The 18,317-nt window shown below is 38.5% G+C and overlaps 1 protein-coding gene across 1 annotated transcript in view; it reads left to right on the plus strand.

Annotated features, from left to right (window-relative positions):
• PDE10A (phosphodiesterase 10A) overlaps positions 1-18,317 on the plus strand; it is a gene marked incomplete at its 3' end in the record, with an annotated part of 88,990 nt that overhangs the window by 22,794 nt on the left and 47,879 nt on the right. The window contains 1 exon segment of the mRNA XM_010142662.1: positions 15,682-15,710. Coding sequence (XP_010140964.1) covers positions 15,682-15,710 — 29 coding nt within the window.

Genomic DNA, 18,317 nt, shown 5'->3' on the forward strand with positions numbered 1-18,317 from the left:
TCTCTTTCCCACCGGACGGGTGTGCGGGCAGCAGACCCCCCTCTGGACTCCAGTCGGTGTGCCTGCCTTTCGCCGCCGCTTCACCTCAGGGACTGCCTGCCTCCTGTGGTTTTTTCGGCTAAGACCGCTGCTGCCGCCATCCAGGGACTGACTGGCTCCGCTCGCCGCTGTGAGCTGCATGCTGCAAAAGACCGCCACTGTGAGCACTGCCGCCACGAGCACCGCCTGTCTGGAGCGCTGCCACCGCAAAGGACGGATCGGTCCCTGCAACCGCTGCTGCTACCATCCAAGGTCTGACCAGCTCCCCTCGCTGCTCGTCCCAGAGCTGCCAGTGCCGCTGCTGCTGCTGCTTTGCCTCTCCTGCACACGCCGTGCACGTCCTGGCAGTTGTCCCCTGCTTGCCTGCTGCTTGCCAGAGCCGCCGCACCGAAGACCCCCTGGAGCTGCTGAGACCGCTGCATTTGCCACAGCCATGCCACGGGAGGAGCGAAACTACCCCCCTTACCGTCTGGGAGCCGCTGCAGCTTTTTCGGCAAAGTGACCTCTGTGCACCGCTGGGTCCGGACCCCCCGCATGCCTGAGGAGCTGCTTTCCCTGCTAGCTACCACTTTTCGCCGCTTGGTTTGTTTTGCCTTTGCTTTGCCTCATTCCACGATAAAGACTGGTAGGACTTTGTGCTAATTCTACTTTTACTCGCGGGGTCGGGAATATTGTAACTCCCGGGTTTCTGTGTTCTGGTCACGCCGCAGACCACGTGCGCCACCGCCACCTTGGATTCACTGCCGGGTCACGTGTTTGCTTTTGATACCGACTGCGGGTTTAACCCCCAATATCTCACTGGTTTTGTTTTGTATTTAATATATCTCTGTTTGTTGTGTTATTAAAGTCTGTTTCAGTTTTCAAAAAAACATTTTAGAGGTCTCATGAATTCTTTTCTCCCTTCCCCTATTTCTGTTGGAATAGGGGGAGGGTATTATCATCATTGGACCTTGGTTTTACGTCCCGGGTTTCGGGTTTCGTGTCACGCGGCAGACCACGTGGCTGCCGCCGTCTTGGATTCACTGCCGGGTCACGTGTTTGCTTTTGCTACTGACCACAGGTTTAACCCTCAATATCTCACTGTTTTCTTATGTATTTAATATGTATCTGTTTGTTGTGTTATTAAAGTTTGTTTCAGTTTTCCAAAACGCATTTTAGAGGTCTCACGAATTCTTTTCTCCCTTTCCCTATTTCCGCTGGAATAGTGGAACGGTATTATCGTCATTGGACCTTGGTTTACCTTGACCAAACTGTTGCCACTCTTCAAAATGTTTATTGTTTCCATTGACAATAGGTGGCACAGAACAGTATTGGAGAGTCACAAAAACATAGGAAATATCAGAAATACTGTTGTCTGACATGGTCCAGTCCGGAATCTTTTATTGACCGTTTTCAGAGCTGAATACTGCTGAATGGACCACTGGCCCATGACAGCAGTTTTGTATTTCACAAATAAGTCTTTATGCTTTGAAAATGGATAAACTCAAATTTTGGAATAGATACTACAACTGTATGTTTCCTCACAGACAGATTTACTTAAATGTTGTCCTTTAATACAAGGATATGAATAAGATGATTTTAAACTCACTTGGAAGAAACTCACCAAACCTATGTGCCTTTTTTCTGGATGGTGTAGGTTATTTGAACATTTTCTTGGCAGTGTGACAGTGCCCATGGTGTTCCTGTTCACAGATGTGGATGACTTGTCATCATTCTGAACTTGTCATTTGTTACTTTAGGTAGCTGTCCATCCACCTGCTTATCTGGAGGCGCTTCTGGAGCACTTCTAGGAATACACAAGGGCTGATAGAATCTAGAAGTAGATTTTCTGGGGGGGTGAGGTGAAACAAATTCATGGGCGGGTTTCTGATTTTTAGTAGAACCTTTTTTTTTTTTTTTTGCTTGGTTTAGTAGTTACAAAATGATGTTTAGTAGAACACCACAGGATTCGGTCATTAAAATATTTCTTTTTCAGTATTTGTTGTGCTGTGTTTACTTTGGATCGAGTTATATACAATATGGTTCTGATGAGCATTTACCAGCTGATAGATTATATTGAATCATTATTATTCTTAATCTTTAGACTCTAAACAACCTGCCAATATCTTGACAACGTGCATGTGTCTTTGGGGACAGAACCCAGTCTGCACCACATGGCTCACTGCCAAGTATTTCCTCTGGAAAGCCAGCTATTATTTTCTGCTTTCTACTGCACAGTAGGGTGCACCCACCGCTCTACAGCATTCAGCCATAGCTTTTTATTTTATGGTAATCTTCTGTATTAGATATTCACAGGAATACATTTTCTCTAGCCATGTAGGTCATATTTCTTCCCACCCAAAGCTGAAACATAATAGACTCATTTCATTCCTAAAGTGTCTTTATAAAAAATGTAGTCTCTAGTTAGGATTTTTCGTGGAAATGGACATGTTTTGCCTCGTCACTGACATTTGTAGGCATACCTCGTTCAATTTCATTGCTGTGCTATGGTAGGCAAGCAAACAAAAGCAAATTAAGAAGTAGTTTTGCATGCCTTCGCCTTATCTGGAATTATCTAGAAAAAGAAAGCAACAGCAATAATACAGTAGTAAATCAGTAATTGGAATAACAGGCATCTTTTAGAATGAGGTTAGGGAATCTGTCATTGTGCTTTCGAAGGTAGTTTCTCTTGGGGCTTGTTTTCTTCTTGAGATTTGACCAAATAATTCAAACCCAGAAAGCTAACACTTCCAAATCTTAACTCCAACACGCCCCTCCGCCCCCCCTTGGCCTGTTCCTAAAATTTTCTTATCTAAAGTGTCAATCCTAAATCATTTAAATGGAGGATGGACCAACAGAAGCTGCTCAGTGCTGTGACTGACCTGTGTCTGTTTTTAATGTTAAAACAGTATTTCAAGATAATAATGTGAAATATACATAAGACTTCCTCTGCGTGCTGTACAGAAATCTAAAACATATTGAAATGTCTTATTCTTTCCAGTAATGTGCCAGAGGAAACTAATAAATAGAAATGAATGTTGATGTAGATCATCATACCCTTTAAATGGAAAAAACCATTAAATCTAGATATCTCTGCACCTGCTACATTTTACTACAGAGGATGTCTGTATGTGTCTCCTGCCTGAAGGTAGCTATAATTGCATCTTTTTTTTAATTAAGTATGAAACTGTTACATATGAAGGAACTTGTTTTGTTAAAAAAAAAATAATCATCTTGGCAAAAACAACTTTCAGTGTCTCCTTAAGAGTCTTCAGAAACTCAGGCTCTTTGAGGAGACACCAACTAGTTTTGAATAGCCCAGCCATTAAGAAACTGAGATGCCAATGAGTCCTGCTTGCTCAAGCAGGATTCACTCAAGTCAGAACCTCTTAGTTCCTGGGAAATAACTCGTGGTTGTTCTTAGCCTGCACTCAGCTTCCATTCCTGGGTGTGTAGATCCAGGTTTTCCCTTGCACTGGACGTTGTACTTGTGTATTTGCCTATTATGTCTGCAGTTCACTGAGCTGCTGCGGCTGAAAACTGCCCCACAGCAGTGGGGAAAGTGAAGAGGTGGCAGCTAAGGCTTAAATTTGTTCCTGTTGGTGTGGACCTGCACTTTGCAATTCTTTTCTAGGTAGGTTCAGCTCTTCAGGAAGAAACAGTTTCAAATATTCTAATCTAAGATTGCATCAGGTGAGTTGATTAAGTAATAATCAACTACATTGGCAAAACACTGGATAAGGTTTGGGAAATATACTCATCAAAAGAACAAAGGAGTGCCGTGCAATTCTGTAAAAGCTGGGGAAATTACACATTTTGAATTAATATGCGTCCCTCTTTGGATCATTTTCCATGTAGGTATCAGGGTGAGGGCTTTCCAAGAGTGATGCATCAGACTGGATATAACGTGCTCGGAGTGGACAGGGTGCTTAAAGGAGTTACAACTTAACACATGTTGTGCTCATAAAAATTGCAGAGAATTGGTGTACCTCTGAATAAATCGGCACATATGGGAACTGATTTATGTTAGTTTGGAGTGAAAGCTGTATTTTCAGTGTGTTCTCTATCTTTTTATAGTGATTCTATTTTGTCACGTTTTGAAGGTGACAGGAATTTGCATCTTCTACAAGTGAATTAGAATACTAAAAAACACCACTTTATACCTAGTTGAGACATTACTGTGGCTTGAAGAAAGACAATAGCAAGTAAAAAAAGCAAGTACAAATCACACCATTCCTAAGTGAATTCTATGTAGGCTAATAATTCAAGATGGAGAAGGGAGGAACAGATAAAGCATCTCAGGTATCAAATAAGCCAGTCTGGCACAACACTTAAAAGCACTGACACATGTGCTAGATGCATTTGGCTGACCTTTTGTTTATTTTCTGGGAACATCACCTCAGAGAATAAGACTGAAATTTCCGTGGGGATTGTTTCAAGAGTAATTTAATTGTTACTTGTTGTATATCATAGTATGAATTTTACATATATGTTTAAAGAAAAGTAAATGTAACAAAGCCAACAGGCTTTTTCCCCTCTCATCTGGCTTGTAGGCTGTCTAACTTGAAACCTTTTGTATAAAATTCAGGGTCAAAATTCATCGAGTAACTTAGAAGTGACCCTGGAGAATACACTACTGTCTTATAGACTTTTTAATGTATTTTTTGTGTACTTTTGTTTCATTTGGCATTAATTTTTTTTTATATACTAACTCATAAATGTGGGTTTATAACTGTGATTTGTACTTTGATGCTATTTTGAATCCTGCAGCTTTATTTGCAATATTACTGTCTCTTTTGTATAGTTAGTGTTGTCTAATGAACTTATAAATACTTCATTCTACTAGAATTTTAATAAAGCCATCTGTTCACTTGATGGAAAATGGCAGAGCACTTTGAAGCAACTGCCTTTTTTACTTGACAGTTGTATTTTTAAAGCTTAAGATTTAAGTTACCGTTTTTTTCTTTAACAGTGGCAGTGAACAATATCACAAACAAAAGGATACGATTCTGCACAAATCTTACTTTGTGAATTACATGCAGTTTGTTTTTTTGTTCTGTGATAAAGAGTATTATTTTTTTTCTTTTTGGTAAAACTTGTTTTCCACTGCAGCAGAAAGTAAAGTAATCCTGGAGAGGTCAGTAAAGTACATCACGGTTAGTAGCATCTGACATCTTTGTCCAAGCTTATTACTCATCCTGGCATTGCTGTCCCTCTCTCACTGCATCTCCTCCTTTTGAAACTCTGTTTTGAAGCTCTTTTCTTTGGCTCTTCTTTCCACTTTCAGTCTTGCTTTATTTAATTACGTTAATGTTTGTCTTTTTAACCACTAGCTTATTATGTAGTTATTAGGCTGTTCTCTTTGTTGTACTGTTTTGTAACTTAATCTCACTCCTGCAATTAGGTGTTGAAACAAGAGGCCTGATGTTTAGAAATGTTCAAGTGCCTAGTAGCTCCTGTATGAATTAGTGCTGCAGGCCATTTTTTGCTTGTGAAAATCGAATGGCCTTATGCATGTACCTACGTAGACATGAGACCCAAACAGATTAACTAATGTAGTTTTGGTGATCCTTAAATAGGTAGATGCGGAATATAAAGAAAGCATCTAAAGAGCAGTTGCATCGCACGGGGTTGTTTTTCCAAATTCCTCTTCCAGGTAGTCGTGTGGCACTTGCTTATGTATCATGACTGTTTCAAAGCTCCTTTGAAGGCATGGGGAGAAGGGGCTTAGATTATGAATTACCCTTGTCCTAGAAAAGATCTAGATTTCTTACTTGGTTGCCTGCTCTCAGTGTGTGATCATTAGTAGTTCTTTTAGATTGACAATTTGGGAGATAGACATAGCTCCTTATCCCTGCAGGTGGCAACTTCAGCCATGCTGAAGAGGTACTGTTGGCTCTGGTTCCCTTTATTCCACCAACAGAAGTCGTACTTCCACTCTCTCTTACTGCTGTGTAAGATATAGTTTATTGGCTTCCCAGCTGATTTCTTTATATACTTCCTGAGTTCTTATTAGTATTTCAATTAATTTACCATCTGCGCTGGATTTTGTTAGTTAAATAAAAAAGCCTATAAAAGTAATTTCATTTTGCGTGAACACATCCAGTTCTTCATGCACTCTAAGGTTGTACATCCGTATTTGCAGTTTTCTTTTGTATGTTTCCACAGTTTTATTTTCGTTGTTCTTTGATATCTTAGCTGTCAGGTGGGCTCTGAGCAGAGAATTCCTTCTGAAACTGCCAGTGTAATCTGTTCTCTCTATGGGTGTGTGTCTGAGGCGCAATTGCCTTGCACCCTCTGAAAATAGGATGCTTTCTGTCACAAGTCTTGCTCATACTTGTAACTACAAGAGGTACTGTGACTTGCCTCCCTTGCTTATGCTTTAATGTTTCAGTCAGCTAGATCCTTACAATGGGCCAGTGGCCTGTGCCTGATAGTAAAGGCAGTCCTCTGACTCCTGTGCCAAAGGTTCTATACTTAAAATTGGCATGCGGTAGACTTGGTGGTGTAGTGGAGCATGGGGATGTGCTGGTAGGTATATTCACAAATGAGAAAATCAGCAGTCCTCTGAGGGCTGGGTTCTGCTTGTCAATTTTTGTGAAATCTTTTGGAGAACCTCTGTGGAGAAAAGTAATCTGGGTGCTGATGTGCCAAGGTATTTAATGACCATAACTCCTGGTGAATGTGGACTGTTAGGTGCTGTGACTTTGCAATGTTTCAGTGCTGAAGTGTCTGATAATGGCTGTCACAGTGTGTCCTTGAAGTTTGCACAGGACCCACTGGAGGTATATAAACAGTTTCATTTGGGACATACTTGTTTTCAGCCAGGAACAGCTGGTATGTGTCACATTTTCTATGTTGCTTTTTAATAGGCTCACTGTCCACTGTTATAACCTTCGTCAGTTATTTCATACATAGTGCAGAACCTTAAGATGATGCTATAGGGTCGTAAGCGTCTGAGACCCCACAATTTAGTGAATTGTAATTCTCACTTGGGCTGTGGTAAATCGTCATGCCTATTCATAGTTGGAATATTTAAATTCCTTTAATTTCAAAGAATTGAGTGCCTGATTTTAGAGATTCTTGGAAATCCTAGCACTGAAAACTTTTCCAAGTCTGGCCTAGTGTCTTTAATACTGTATCTGCAGCAGGGAGAGTTAAAGTTCTGCATTTCTTGAAATACTGGTATAAGAATACTGAACTCCACAACATATCTTGGATTTTGTTGATGTTGCTGTACTTCAGCCAAAAATATCAATTTTTTTCTTTTTTTCTTGTATAATTCCTATGGATTGTAATTATTTGTTGTAAATCTTTTTATAGTAAAACTGTCTAATTCAGAAATTCAGATTGTACTGTCATTATCTTTCATGGAGAGCTATCTATTATTTTGTAGTTATGTATTCTTTACACTAATTGAAGTTACAATTAATTTTTTTCTATCAGTCTCCTACTTGCAAACGAAATGTTTGACTCATGGTGGTACTAATAACTCGTAAATAGTTCAGCCTTCTCTTGGTTTCAACCTTTTTATCATGTCATTTTCAAAGACTCCAAAGTCCTGAATTATCTGCAAATCATTATTGTGTAACACCCAACACAGTCACTGAGAGCTTGATTGTGATTACAAACAAATCGACTGAAATATCCTAAAAGCTAAAAGGCTTAACTTGTAAGTTTTACTGTCACTTTTTCTTCTTCAGTATTATCCAGATTAATTTGAACTTTTTCTGTTTCTGAGTTTTCAATCTCCATAAATAAAATGAATCTCTAATACAACTCTATGTATGTTGTAGTTACAGTAGGGTTTGTTAAGAGGGATTGAAACGATTCCCCTGACGTAAATAAGTTTCACACTGGATCACTACACCCTCCCATGTGGTAACCTATAATCTCAGGCTCTAATGATCCCTTACCCTTGTTGACGTTAGCAAACTTTTCCTCTGGGGCATTTTCTTTTGTTTCTTTTGTCAGCTGGTCTGAAGAGAAGAAAACTGCTCAGACTTGATTTTTCTGCAGATGTTGAGGATTTTACTGCAAAGTTCAGTAACACGCCATTTGTTTTCAATGTAGTCAGAGACACAGAAACTAATCAGACAGGCTTCAAAGCTTCTTGTTCTACCTCTACAGCAGATAAACACTGGAATCTGAAAAGTTTAAGTGAGAGTGTGATAGCTTACAATTTTATTACATGGACATGTTTTTCCCTAAAAAAATCTAAACAGAAAGAGGTGAGAACATGGTAAACAAAAAAAGTAAGAAGGAGAACAAAATAGAATTAAAGAGAAAAAAGTGTAGTAAAAACAGTATGTGACACTCTTTTTTTCCTCAAGGTAAGTGTAAGATTACATTTATTCCAACAAGTGTAAGATAGTTATTATACTCTCTTGCTGTCACTGAGCCATATGCAGTATTTCCAACTCCAGAGGCTGAGAACCTGCTGAATTTTCTTGGCCTGTTTGAGCCAACAAACCTTCAAAGCCTCACTCCATGCTAGGGATGGCAACTTCATGGAACTGATCTGTGTGCACTCTGTGTGCACCTCTTGCCGTGTAAGGCTGAGAGCAGAGGACGGGCTGTTTACAGATGCTGGGGAAGGAGGAGGAAGTGCCTCTCTTTAAAATCCTGCAGACAGCTTATCAGTCAGGAAGAGGTATTCCTGGACTAGGAATGAACAAGCCAAACCCAAGAGTTTCAGCGAATTCAAAGGGTATGCATAATAATATATGTTTTTAAGATATCTAAATGTCTTGCAATGGACAAGATAAAATGTGGCTTTCTCAGGTTGTAGGAGCTTGCTAAGAGCTGCTTTGAGTAGCATTCTCTTTTAATGATCTCCTTCAGCCCTGGATCACTGTACAGGAATTCCATGGTATTTAATACATAAAAGCATTTCTGGTTTTCAGTGTGTGCTGCAGCAGTTCTATTGATTTCAATGGGATTGGTTAAGGTATATGTCTGAGTGGTATTTGAGCCAACAGCGATGTAATTTTTTCCTGCTCATTGAAAACACCTGCTGTACACACAATAAAACTGCAACCTTTGTGCAATATATTTGGAACACATTCAAAAGTGAAGGAACAGCCCTATTCAGGAGTAAGAGAACAGCTTAGTAGTGTTAATGCTGTTTCTGAAATACATCAATTGCGTAAACTTTAAGGATACCTTTTACTCGACAGCTAGCAGGAATCTGGGACTGAAAATAGGAGAAAATCAAGTTTAATTTAACAGGAGTGATACTCAAATTGTATTACTACTGGATGAGAGACTTTCTTCACGAAACATGTTAGCAGGACCTGTAATAAAAAAGAAAGCTGCCTACAGCAGCTAGTGCAGTGAATGCTGAACAGAATTGAGTGTCAGGCAAGAAAAGTTGTAGATACAAGCAAAAAGATGTAGCCGTAAACTGGTAAGTATGAAAAGAATTTTAAGTTGCTATACATGCTCTTCAGCCCATTGTCTAGTGGCCATATTCCAGAAATAAACAATGATGATTGCATCTCATTGACTGACAAGATAGATGATCTAACCAATTTAACACTCTTTTCATTCAACAGTTGTGTGGAATAGGATATGAAGTCATAGGCTAATTACCATAAAACACAATTTGGTGTGTAAAACTTCTTTGTGAAGTATGTTCACTGCTGGAAATTATTAAGTTTCTTCCTGGTGGTCAGAGACCAAGTTCCAACATGATTTTTGCTGAGGTGTATTCAACTGGAGAGATTTTTACAGAGTTTTATGAAGTTCAGAGCCACACCCATCATCATTTAAACAGAAGTAAGATGTTAAGTCTATAAATAAAGCAATTTTATTGATCATAATTTTGTGGAAATACCCTGCTTACATTAGCCTAAATTGTCACTTCAAGTATACTTCAAGTTGAGAATTTTTTGTCCATGGATTCGGAGAGTGCGAAGCTACTATCAGTATGCTTTGTACTGCTGAGCAATTTCAGAAACAGGAGCAAAACCTGGATCTTCTGTATGCCTTTCTGTTCTCACAAGGGCTGGTGATAGTTTCAGAGGGTACCTTTGGAAATTTTCTGTTGCAGGTTGTCCTGCAAAATTGCTCCAAATGTTACATCAGTTTTGTGAGGTTTAAGGCCATAGAAAACAATGAGCTTCCAATCATATAGATTTCTCTAATGAAGTCAAATGCACTGTCTCTTGGCTCTTATTTTGTGCAGTGCCCTGTTTACTTATAAGCAAAGGAGTATATAAAAATTTAGGACATCTGGCAGACATAAGCTTCTCTGCTTACCATCTGCAATGAAGTCTTGGTTTGGGACTTAATCATTTTCAGATCCATGTTACTTTGTTGTTTAAGACCTTTTAAAAATGTGGATTTTACTGTTGGTGTAAAAAAGCTAGAATTTGTGTTTTGTCCTCATCAAGGAAATAAACCCAGTGTGCCACCAGATATGAATACTAAGAAATACTCCCTTTCAATGCCTAAATCATGTCTGAACAAACTGTCTGTTGTTGATTCTCTATGAAATAACATTACAGGTGCTTCTGAATTGTGAAATAAACCCAGGCAGTTAAAAGTCAGGAGAAATGTTCAGGTGCTTTCAGTGAGATTGTGCATTAAGAAGCAAGAACGTTTTTGAGTGACGGTTTTAGCATTTTTGTTATGTATGTGTGGTAGTTGCCGCTTTAGGAAACTCGCTCCCAGCTAAGGTGTCTTTGAAAGATCTTACAAATTCAGTGGAGGCATAAACTGACAGATCCAAGGTGTCTAAAATAAAGATGCAGTGTCTCAAGCAAGGATGCAAATTGCAATTAAAATAGACTGACCAATCCATCTGATTAATGCCATTCTACCACAGAAATAAATTAAACCTGGTAAACTTTATTTCATGGTGGCGAGATCAGTCATTAACCGATCTACACTTATTGATGTAGAATTTCTATTGACATGTGGGAGTATGACACTTCTCAAGGGAAAAAAAAAGCAGCAAAAATACATGCTGGTCTAATTGCATTCCAAACAACTTGTGTCTTACTAGCTGAAGGAAAAGGAGCCTAAAGCAAATTTTTAAAAGAAAAATTATTAGGTCAATCTGACATCTGCTGTGTGGGAAAACATCCCTTGGGAAAATGTGACTGTACAGCTATTTGGGATCTCATAAACAGAATTAATCCTAAGCATTTGTTGGCTGTCATCAATCATGGTGGACCACAGTAGTATTTAACTACACAGAACAAAGAACAAAAGACCAGGGAGAAAGTGTAATGTTATTTTTCCAAAAGAGTTCCTGGGACTAAGTAAAATTAAGTAGGCATTAGAATTATTGCTTCTGTGATAAGTGCATCAGAATGTCATCAGAGATGTTGAAAGCTTGCTTTGCATTACAGTTGTCATTGTGACTACTCTAGCTTAGCATCTTGCAGTTGTCAGAAGATCATTTGCCTTTTGGCTTTTAACTAACACCCCCCCAAAAAAACCCCAACCAAACAAACCCAAACAACCCATAGAAATACAAGTGTTAAATGAGATTTTTCTTTTTAATGTGCAAAAATAAATTCTGAATTTTTCCTATTAAATGAACTGTTACACAATTTAATACACCTTCACACTCACCCCAAAAAACAGAACCCCAAAACAAACTAAAAATGGCTTCACATATATTGTGCCAAATACCAAACCTGGCCTCATTTATACTGTGCCAAATGCCCAACCTTTTGTGGATTTTTTTTTTCTATCTCTTCCCTTTCTTGTTTTCTGCTTCTTCCTCTCTTGTTTGTCTTGGTTTAATATGGAAGCTTTCCCAGATGGATGTTGTCTTTAATTACCAAACCAATTATTATGCATATCTGTAGTGTTTTCTGCAGTTGTTAATTATAATTGTACAGGTAGTAAAGCCGAGGTATTAAAGTCTGTTAAATAGTAGTTTTGTTCTTAAACCCCAACTCTTATCATGAGTCTCATCTCATTTTTCCATGCCTCCTCTTGATGTCACTAACCTCTGAAGAGAGCTTTTTAAATAGGAATGTTTGCAAAGTTGTCAAGCTAAAACCGAGGTGGTCTAGGTCTTGTGGTCTGGGATAATTATGTGGTTTTGAAAGTTTAGAAAGCGAATCTTTTTTCTACATCTTCTGTAGTGGATGAACAGACTCACTGTGAGGTAATAGACCACTACTGCTGGTGCAAGACCAAGAGGTCTGCAAACTTGGTGTACAGATGTGGAGAAGCCCTTGAAATGTAATTCTGTTGCCAGCACTTTCCTGTTTTTCCAGTTGTGGTGTCAGCAAGCATTTATGCTCAAATTAACGTAATGAAGTTTATAGCATCAGCTGAACCAGAGCATTCCGCTAGATTACTGATGTGTGCCTAGTGCTTCTGGAGGACAAAATTACCTCTTGCTTGAATCATGTTCTCTTCTGAGCTGCTCCCATTTCATTGCTGCTGACTACCGACCTCACTGTGCAACAGGCCACGTTGAGAATCATGGCATTAAAAATACAGCTTCCAACGGCCTCGACTGAGCGCTGCAGCCAAATTCGTGTATGCATGTGTAGTGATTTCTTTTCAAGAGTTCGTAACTTTATTTTTGAAACTGTTAAAAATAATGTTGGAATATTTAGAGTGCCAGAACTAAATCATACATGTTTCTCTCTTAATTCAGGTATCACAAAAAATTAACATAGTCCTCCTAAATTCTGTGAACAGCAATACTAACAGCAAATCAGATTGAGAGGGTGATACGTATTCATGTATCATGGTTGATTGTATTTCATGTCTAAAGAAAAAGTGAACTCTAACCGAAATGCATCTAGTGGCTGGAGCATTTGTACAATCTCTTTCACAAACACTTCTTTTCTCCCAGAGCATTTATTTCCCTCAGTGTTGACACCAGTAAGACAACTTCCCCTATCTAGCTATTTCGCCACGCAATATGCCATAATAATCAAATTATTTAGGTTGAAAAAGAGACTTTTAAGATCATCGAGGCCAACCATTAACTTAGTACTGCTAAAACCACCAGTAAACCATGTCCCTCAGCACTGTATCTACACGTCTTTTAAATACTTCCAGGGATGAGGACTCCACTACCTCCCTGGGCAGCCTGTTCCAATACTTGAAGAAATTTTTCCCAATATTCAACCTAGATCTCTCTTGGTGTGACTTGAGGCCATTCCTCTTGTCCTGTTGCTTATTACTTGGGAGAAGAGTCTGACTCCCACCTTCCTACATCCTCCTGTTAGGGAATTGTAGAGAGCAATAAGGTCTCCCCTCAGCCTCCTTTCCTCCAGACTAAATGGCCCCAGTTCCCCTCAGCAGTTCCTTGTAAGACTTGTGCTCTAGACCCTTCACCAGCTTTGTTGCCCTTGTTTGGACACACTCTAGGACCTCAATATCTTTCTTGTAGTGAGGGGCCCCAAACTGAACACAGTATTCAAGGTGCCAAGTACAGGGGGACAATCACTTCCCTGCTGCTGCTGGCTGATACAAACCAGGATGCTGTTGGCCTTCTTGGCCACCTGGGCACACTGCTGGCTCATATTCAGTCAGCTCTCAACCAGCACCCCCAGGTCGTTTTCCACCAGGCAGCTTTCCAGCCACTGATCCCAAGCCTGTAACGTTGCAGAGGGTTGTTGTGAGATGGAGGAGGTAGGAGTGGTAAGAGCAACTAGCAGCGTTAAGTGTCTTGCTTGGTACCAGCAGCAAACTAGACCAGACTTCTTAAGTCAGGAAAGGTTTTGATGGAATGTGAAGCAGAGAAGGGTTTGTTTGAGAAATTTATAGAGTAACAGGCTCTGTAGATAAAGAGAATGGAGAGCATCAGATGTAATTCATAATATGCAGATTTAAAATAAAATAGTTTTTCTCAAAATATGTATTTAAATCATGGAATTTGGAGAATGTTGGGAATGCCAAAGGATGATGCAAAGGTTTAAAAAACCGAAGAAAGAGAATGTAACACCCCTCCTACCCTGCAAAAGCGTGAGAAAGAAAACCCCATCCTAGTCTTTTAAACAGAAAAATATCAACACTGATCCAGGAAAAGTTTGATCCATTGGTTACTGAAAACTGAGAGTATGCTCCAGGAAAAACATTAGTCTGTCATCACTTGGTTTTCTGTTGTTCACATCTATTGCTCACTGTCAGAAATAAGATAGTAGGGGAGATGGAGTTTAGTCTAACTGTGGCTGTTCCTGTATCTGGTATGTAGCTTCATCCAGTCAAGGAAGGTTTTATGATCACTGAACATTGCCGAGTATGTGTTATACATTGCATTCAAACAACCTTAAATAAATCAGCTAGTTTATCTCTGTGTTCTGCTTGTGTAAATTACTGGTGTATCATTTAATTGGTGGTAAGAGAAGACTAATATTCGCATATACTTGTGAAATTTTCCTTGGTATCACCTAATTTTGAGAAGAATTTGATATGATTATTGAGAGTTCTTTGATAGGAAATTCGGTCTTGAATCTGTTTTCTAGAAGATGTTTTTGTTCTAATTTTATTGTTTAAGAGTACGTCTTAAATGGCAAGATACGAAGAGCCTTTGCTGGTGATAACATTGAAATACTTGTAAACATACCTTTCTCAAGAGGCACCTTGAGATCCCTTCTTCACCTGGGGAGGTTTTTGCAGAAAATGTAGTGTATGTACTGTGAGGTAACCTCAGTGATGCTATGTCTCTGTCTGACAGAGACAGCTGAATACCTTCTCAATAAAGATGTATCAAAAGATGTGTAAATTAAGGCCCACAAATACAAACATACGATCTTTCTTTGTGTATCTGGTGACTTAAAATTAATTTGCAAAGCATAGTAATTTTATTCCTGGTATCAAATAAAAGGTTAGAAATAGTTCCCTTCATGTTTTCAGGAACAGCTAACCAACTGGAGTTTTATAAGGGTGTGTTTAAGCTGCTTTTGGTGTGATTGAACTGGCAGCTGGAAACGTTTCCCACAGCAGATGCATTCTTGCTGTATAACTGCTTTCCCTTTGTTTTCAGAAATACCACTCAATGTTTTAGCTAGTGCTCTGGTGTTGTACCTGTGCTTCTTTTTACATATTTAAATTACAGAATATGCATATCTGCTTTAATTTGAAAAAACAAAATATAATAGTGTGAGTATATATATGTATATACTTGTTTATATACATAACTTTGTAATGTGTGTGCTTTTAATGTGTTATGCTGGATCGTATCAGTGATATTCTTGTAGCTTTATGGTCACAAGACTTTTTTTCCACATGCAGAGAACAGGAATAGCATCTTTCATCTTCAGAACAGGAAGTTTTAAGTCTACTCAATAACTGGCTTGTATATGTAGGATGTTGGTCACATATATTTGGTAGCGAAAGGCTTTTACTTCTTACTGAATTGGTATATAAATGTAGAAGAATGATACAGGACTAGCTGGTTTAGTTGGCTTGTGATGTGACTTACATAATGTAGGAAATTTTGTATGCTTAAGTCGACAGAGTTCTTGGATACTTTATCCTAACTTTAATTAATTTCTAGATTTAGAAGTTTAAAAGACTGTAAATGCACACCAGTCTCAGCATATTTCAATTACTTTCTTGAACCATGTTAAAAGTTTTGTAGAGCGGTGAAAAAATTGTTTGAAATGTGATATCTTGTTCTTCATTCAGGCTAGAAACTACCCTGAGTGCCTAACTGTTTGTTTTGTTTCCTCTTAGATGAATCGACTCCTAAAGAAGTCAGCAGGGTAAGTGCTACTCTCCATCCCCTCTAAACGGAAGCGTCATCTCTGAGGCCTGCTGTTCACTTGAGATTATTTTTGTCCAGTCTCTGATCAAGATTTCACTCTATTCCCTGAACCAAGTGGATCTCCAGAGCAAAAAAAAAAAAAAAAAAGTGTTCTGACTGACTAGAGAACAGCTAATAAGGAAAATAAATATTAAGAACACTTGATTGGCTGTAAATAAATTAAAGAGTATTTTACATTATCAAATTTAGAGTTCTCATAGTGCTATTTTTGTGATCCAGTTTTAGAAAGGTACCTCATGGAAACCATGAGCTTGGACATAACATTAATCAGTGTTACTGCCTTGAGAGATGGCAAGCTTAAGAGGAAAAAGGGAAGGAGTATGACCTATCTGGTAACTCCCTTTGACATGTGTTACAGTACAGGCAAGCTAAATAATTTTAAATATTCTGCAGTGTACTGTATGAAATGTAATATAAAGTCTTAAAAACACATTCATTAATAAATGCCCAGCTCTAGCATTACATCTGATTGACACTGTGTCCTGCAGAGTAACAGTCCGTGGTTGAGGACTAGTTAGGGTGGTCCGTTAGAAACTACTGCCTTTTCAGGGAATGACAAAAGATCAATACAGGAAAGTCTGTGGCCCTTAGGTTCGCCCAGTCAGCCTGAAGCACCCAAATGTTATTTCATGTAAGTTGAGGGAGCTACTTACAGCTTTCTGAGGTGGAATCATAATCCTGTTTTACTCCTTTCTTGAATGTCTTGCATAAACTATTTCACGTTCCCAGGAGAAACACAATAGGGTCAGACACATACTAAAAGTAAGGCTGATTGAAAGACTGCAAAAGGTGTCTGGGTGGTCTTGCTCTCAGTAGTTGGAAAATACTAGGATGTGGAAGGAGTGGAAACAGACTGGTAGTGGAAACCGTGGTTTGGGAACCCTGAGAGCAGAGGGCTGGCATAGGGGAAACTGAAGTTCACCTCTTCTGAGACTACAAGAGATTAAATGATGTCTAAATGAGTTTATTCAAGCAGAAGTTCTCCATATATGTGATGTGCCGTGGTTGTTGTATAAGGGTGTTGAGAATTTAGGTGAAAATTAGTATGTTTCAGTAATTTATTAATTTATAATGCATTCTTTGGTCATCCCTTAGCAGTTAACAGTTTAGCAGTTGAATAAATACCTATCAGTGCAATCAAGGATTAGTCATTAGTATATCTGTATATGTTATTTTGATTTAAAAATAATTAAAGATCTGCCTAAAAATCTCAGAAGCTGTAATTATCTGAGCTCTTCATAGCAAAAAAAGCAAGCTCTGGAACCACGAAACCATCTGAGGCTGTCCTGCTAGTCACACCCTCTGTCTCTCAGACATGCTGGTCCCAGCCATCTCAGCCCCTTGAAGTTACACATAGTGACTCAGAGTTTTCCTGAAGATGTATGGCCTGTGACTTCAAGTCCAGGAGTCAGCAGGGTGCAGATGATACTTAGGTGTTCTTAAATAAACATATTCTCCCTTTTTTTTTTTTAGCTATGAATTACTGTGCACTTGGAGCGTATACTGTGTTACGTTACTGTTTTATTCTTTTCAAAGTACTGTACTCAAGGGCACTCAGTAACGCACCATGCTACAAATGAACATGTTAGTTTATAATATTTTTGAATAATGCTGTATATAATAATTTAGACCACTGTAATATATCCTCTTTCTTCATTAGCAAATCAAATAGTTTAATTAAAATCTGAACATAAATTAGAATTTAAATTGAGGAAGTTCGGTACGTGAGTAATGTTTTTCGGACAAAAAGACATGTTCATGCTGACTGAAGAATTAGGCATTTTAAAGTCATTAAGTGTTACATTTTTAATTCCTGCAATGTCTGCAAGAAGCAGCTTCTATCATAGGACAGCAAAAATAAAGGTTAGTGAAAGAAAATTTATTGCAGAACTAAATCACCAACTGATTTAAAATGCTATAGTAGTTAGGAACCAAGGTAGAAATATGCTGGGGAAAAAAGTGATTTTCATCACTGGGTCAGGTTTTTTTCATCTCTTAGTGTTGAGTAGAGTGAAAACATTAAAACATTTACAGTCATATGCTGTGACATCGGTTGCTTCAGTAGTCTCTTTACTATTGTGCTTACACAGCACAACAGAATCAAATTGGGGAGATGTTTTTGATTAACAACTTTCTCCTGCCCAAAAGCCTTACCTCTTGTCTTTATAAACATGCAAGTTTATAGGACTGGTTTAGGGACTCTAAATAATGAACTTGCCATTCATATGCCTTTGGTTTTTTCATTTTATCAGCAAAATGCAGCGGGCTGAATGGTGTCCAGTTTTTTAAAAAATATCTTTTACTTGAATTATCAGAAGGAAATTTCAATATTGTCAAGAGTTTGTATTGCAGTGTTTCACACTTTGAAAATTGAGGAAGTTCTAAAAAAATGCTGTTTTATAGGAACTGCATGTTTAAACTTTTGCCACTTTTTGCAGCTTAGTAGAAAAATGAAAACAAAGCAGCAATCTTGGTTATCAAAATTACATTGCATCTTTTTGAAACAAGGAGAGAGTAGGAGAAACCTTCCACATATTTTAAATGT

The sequence above is a fragment of the Buceros rhinoceros genome, unplaced genomic scaffold (genome assembly GCF_000710305.1).
Source record: "Buceros rhinoceros silvestris isolate BGI_N320 unplaced genomic scaffold, ASM71030v1 scaffold1689, whole genome shotgun sequence".
In the NCBI taxonomy this organism is placed as follows: domain Eukaryota; kingdom Metazoa; phylum Chordata; class Aves; order Bucerotiformes; family Bucerotidae; genus Buceros; species Buceros rhinoceros.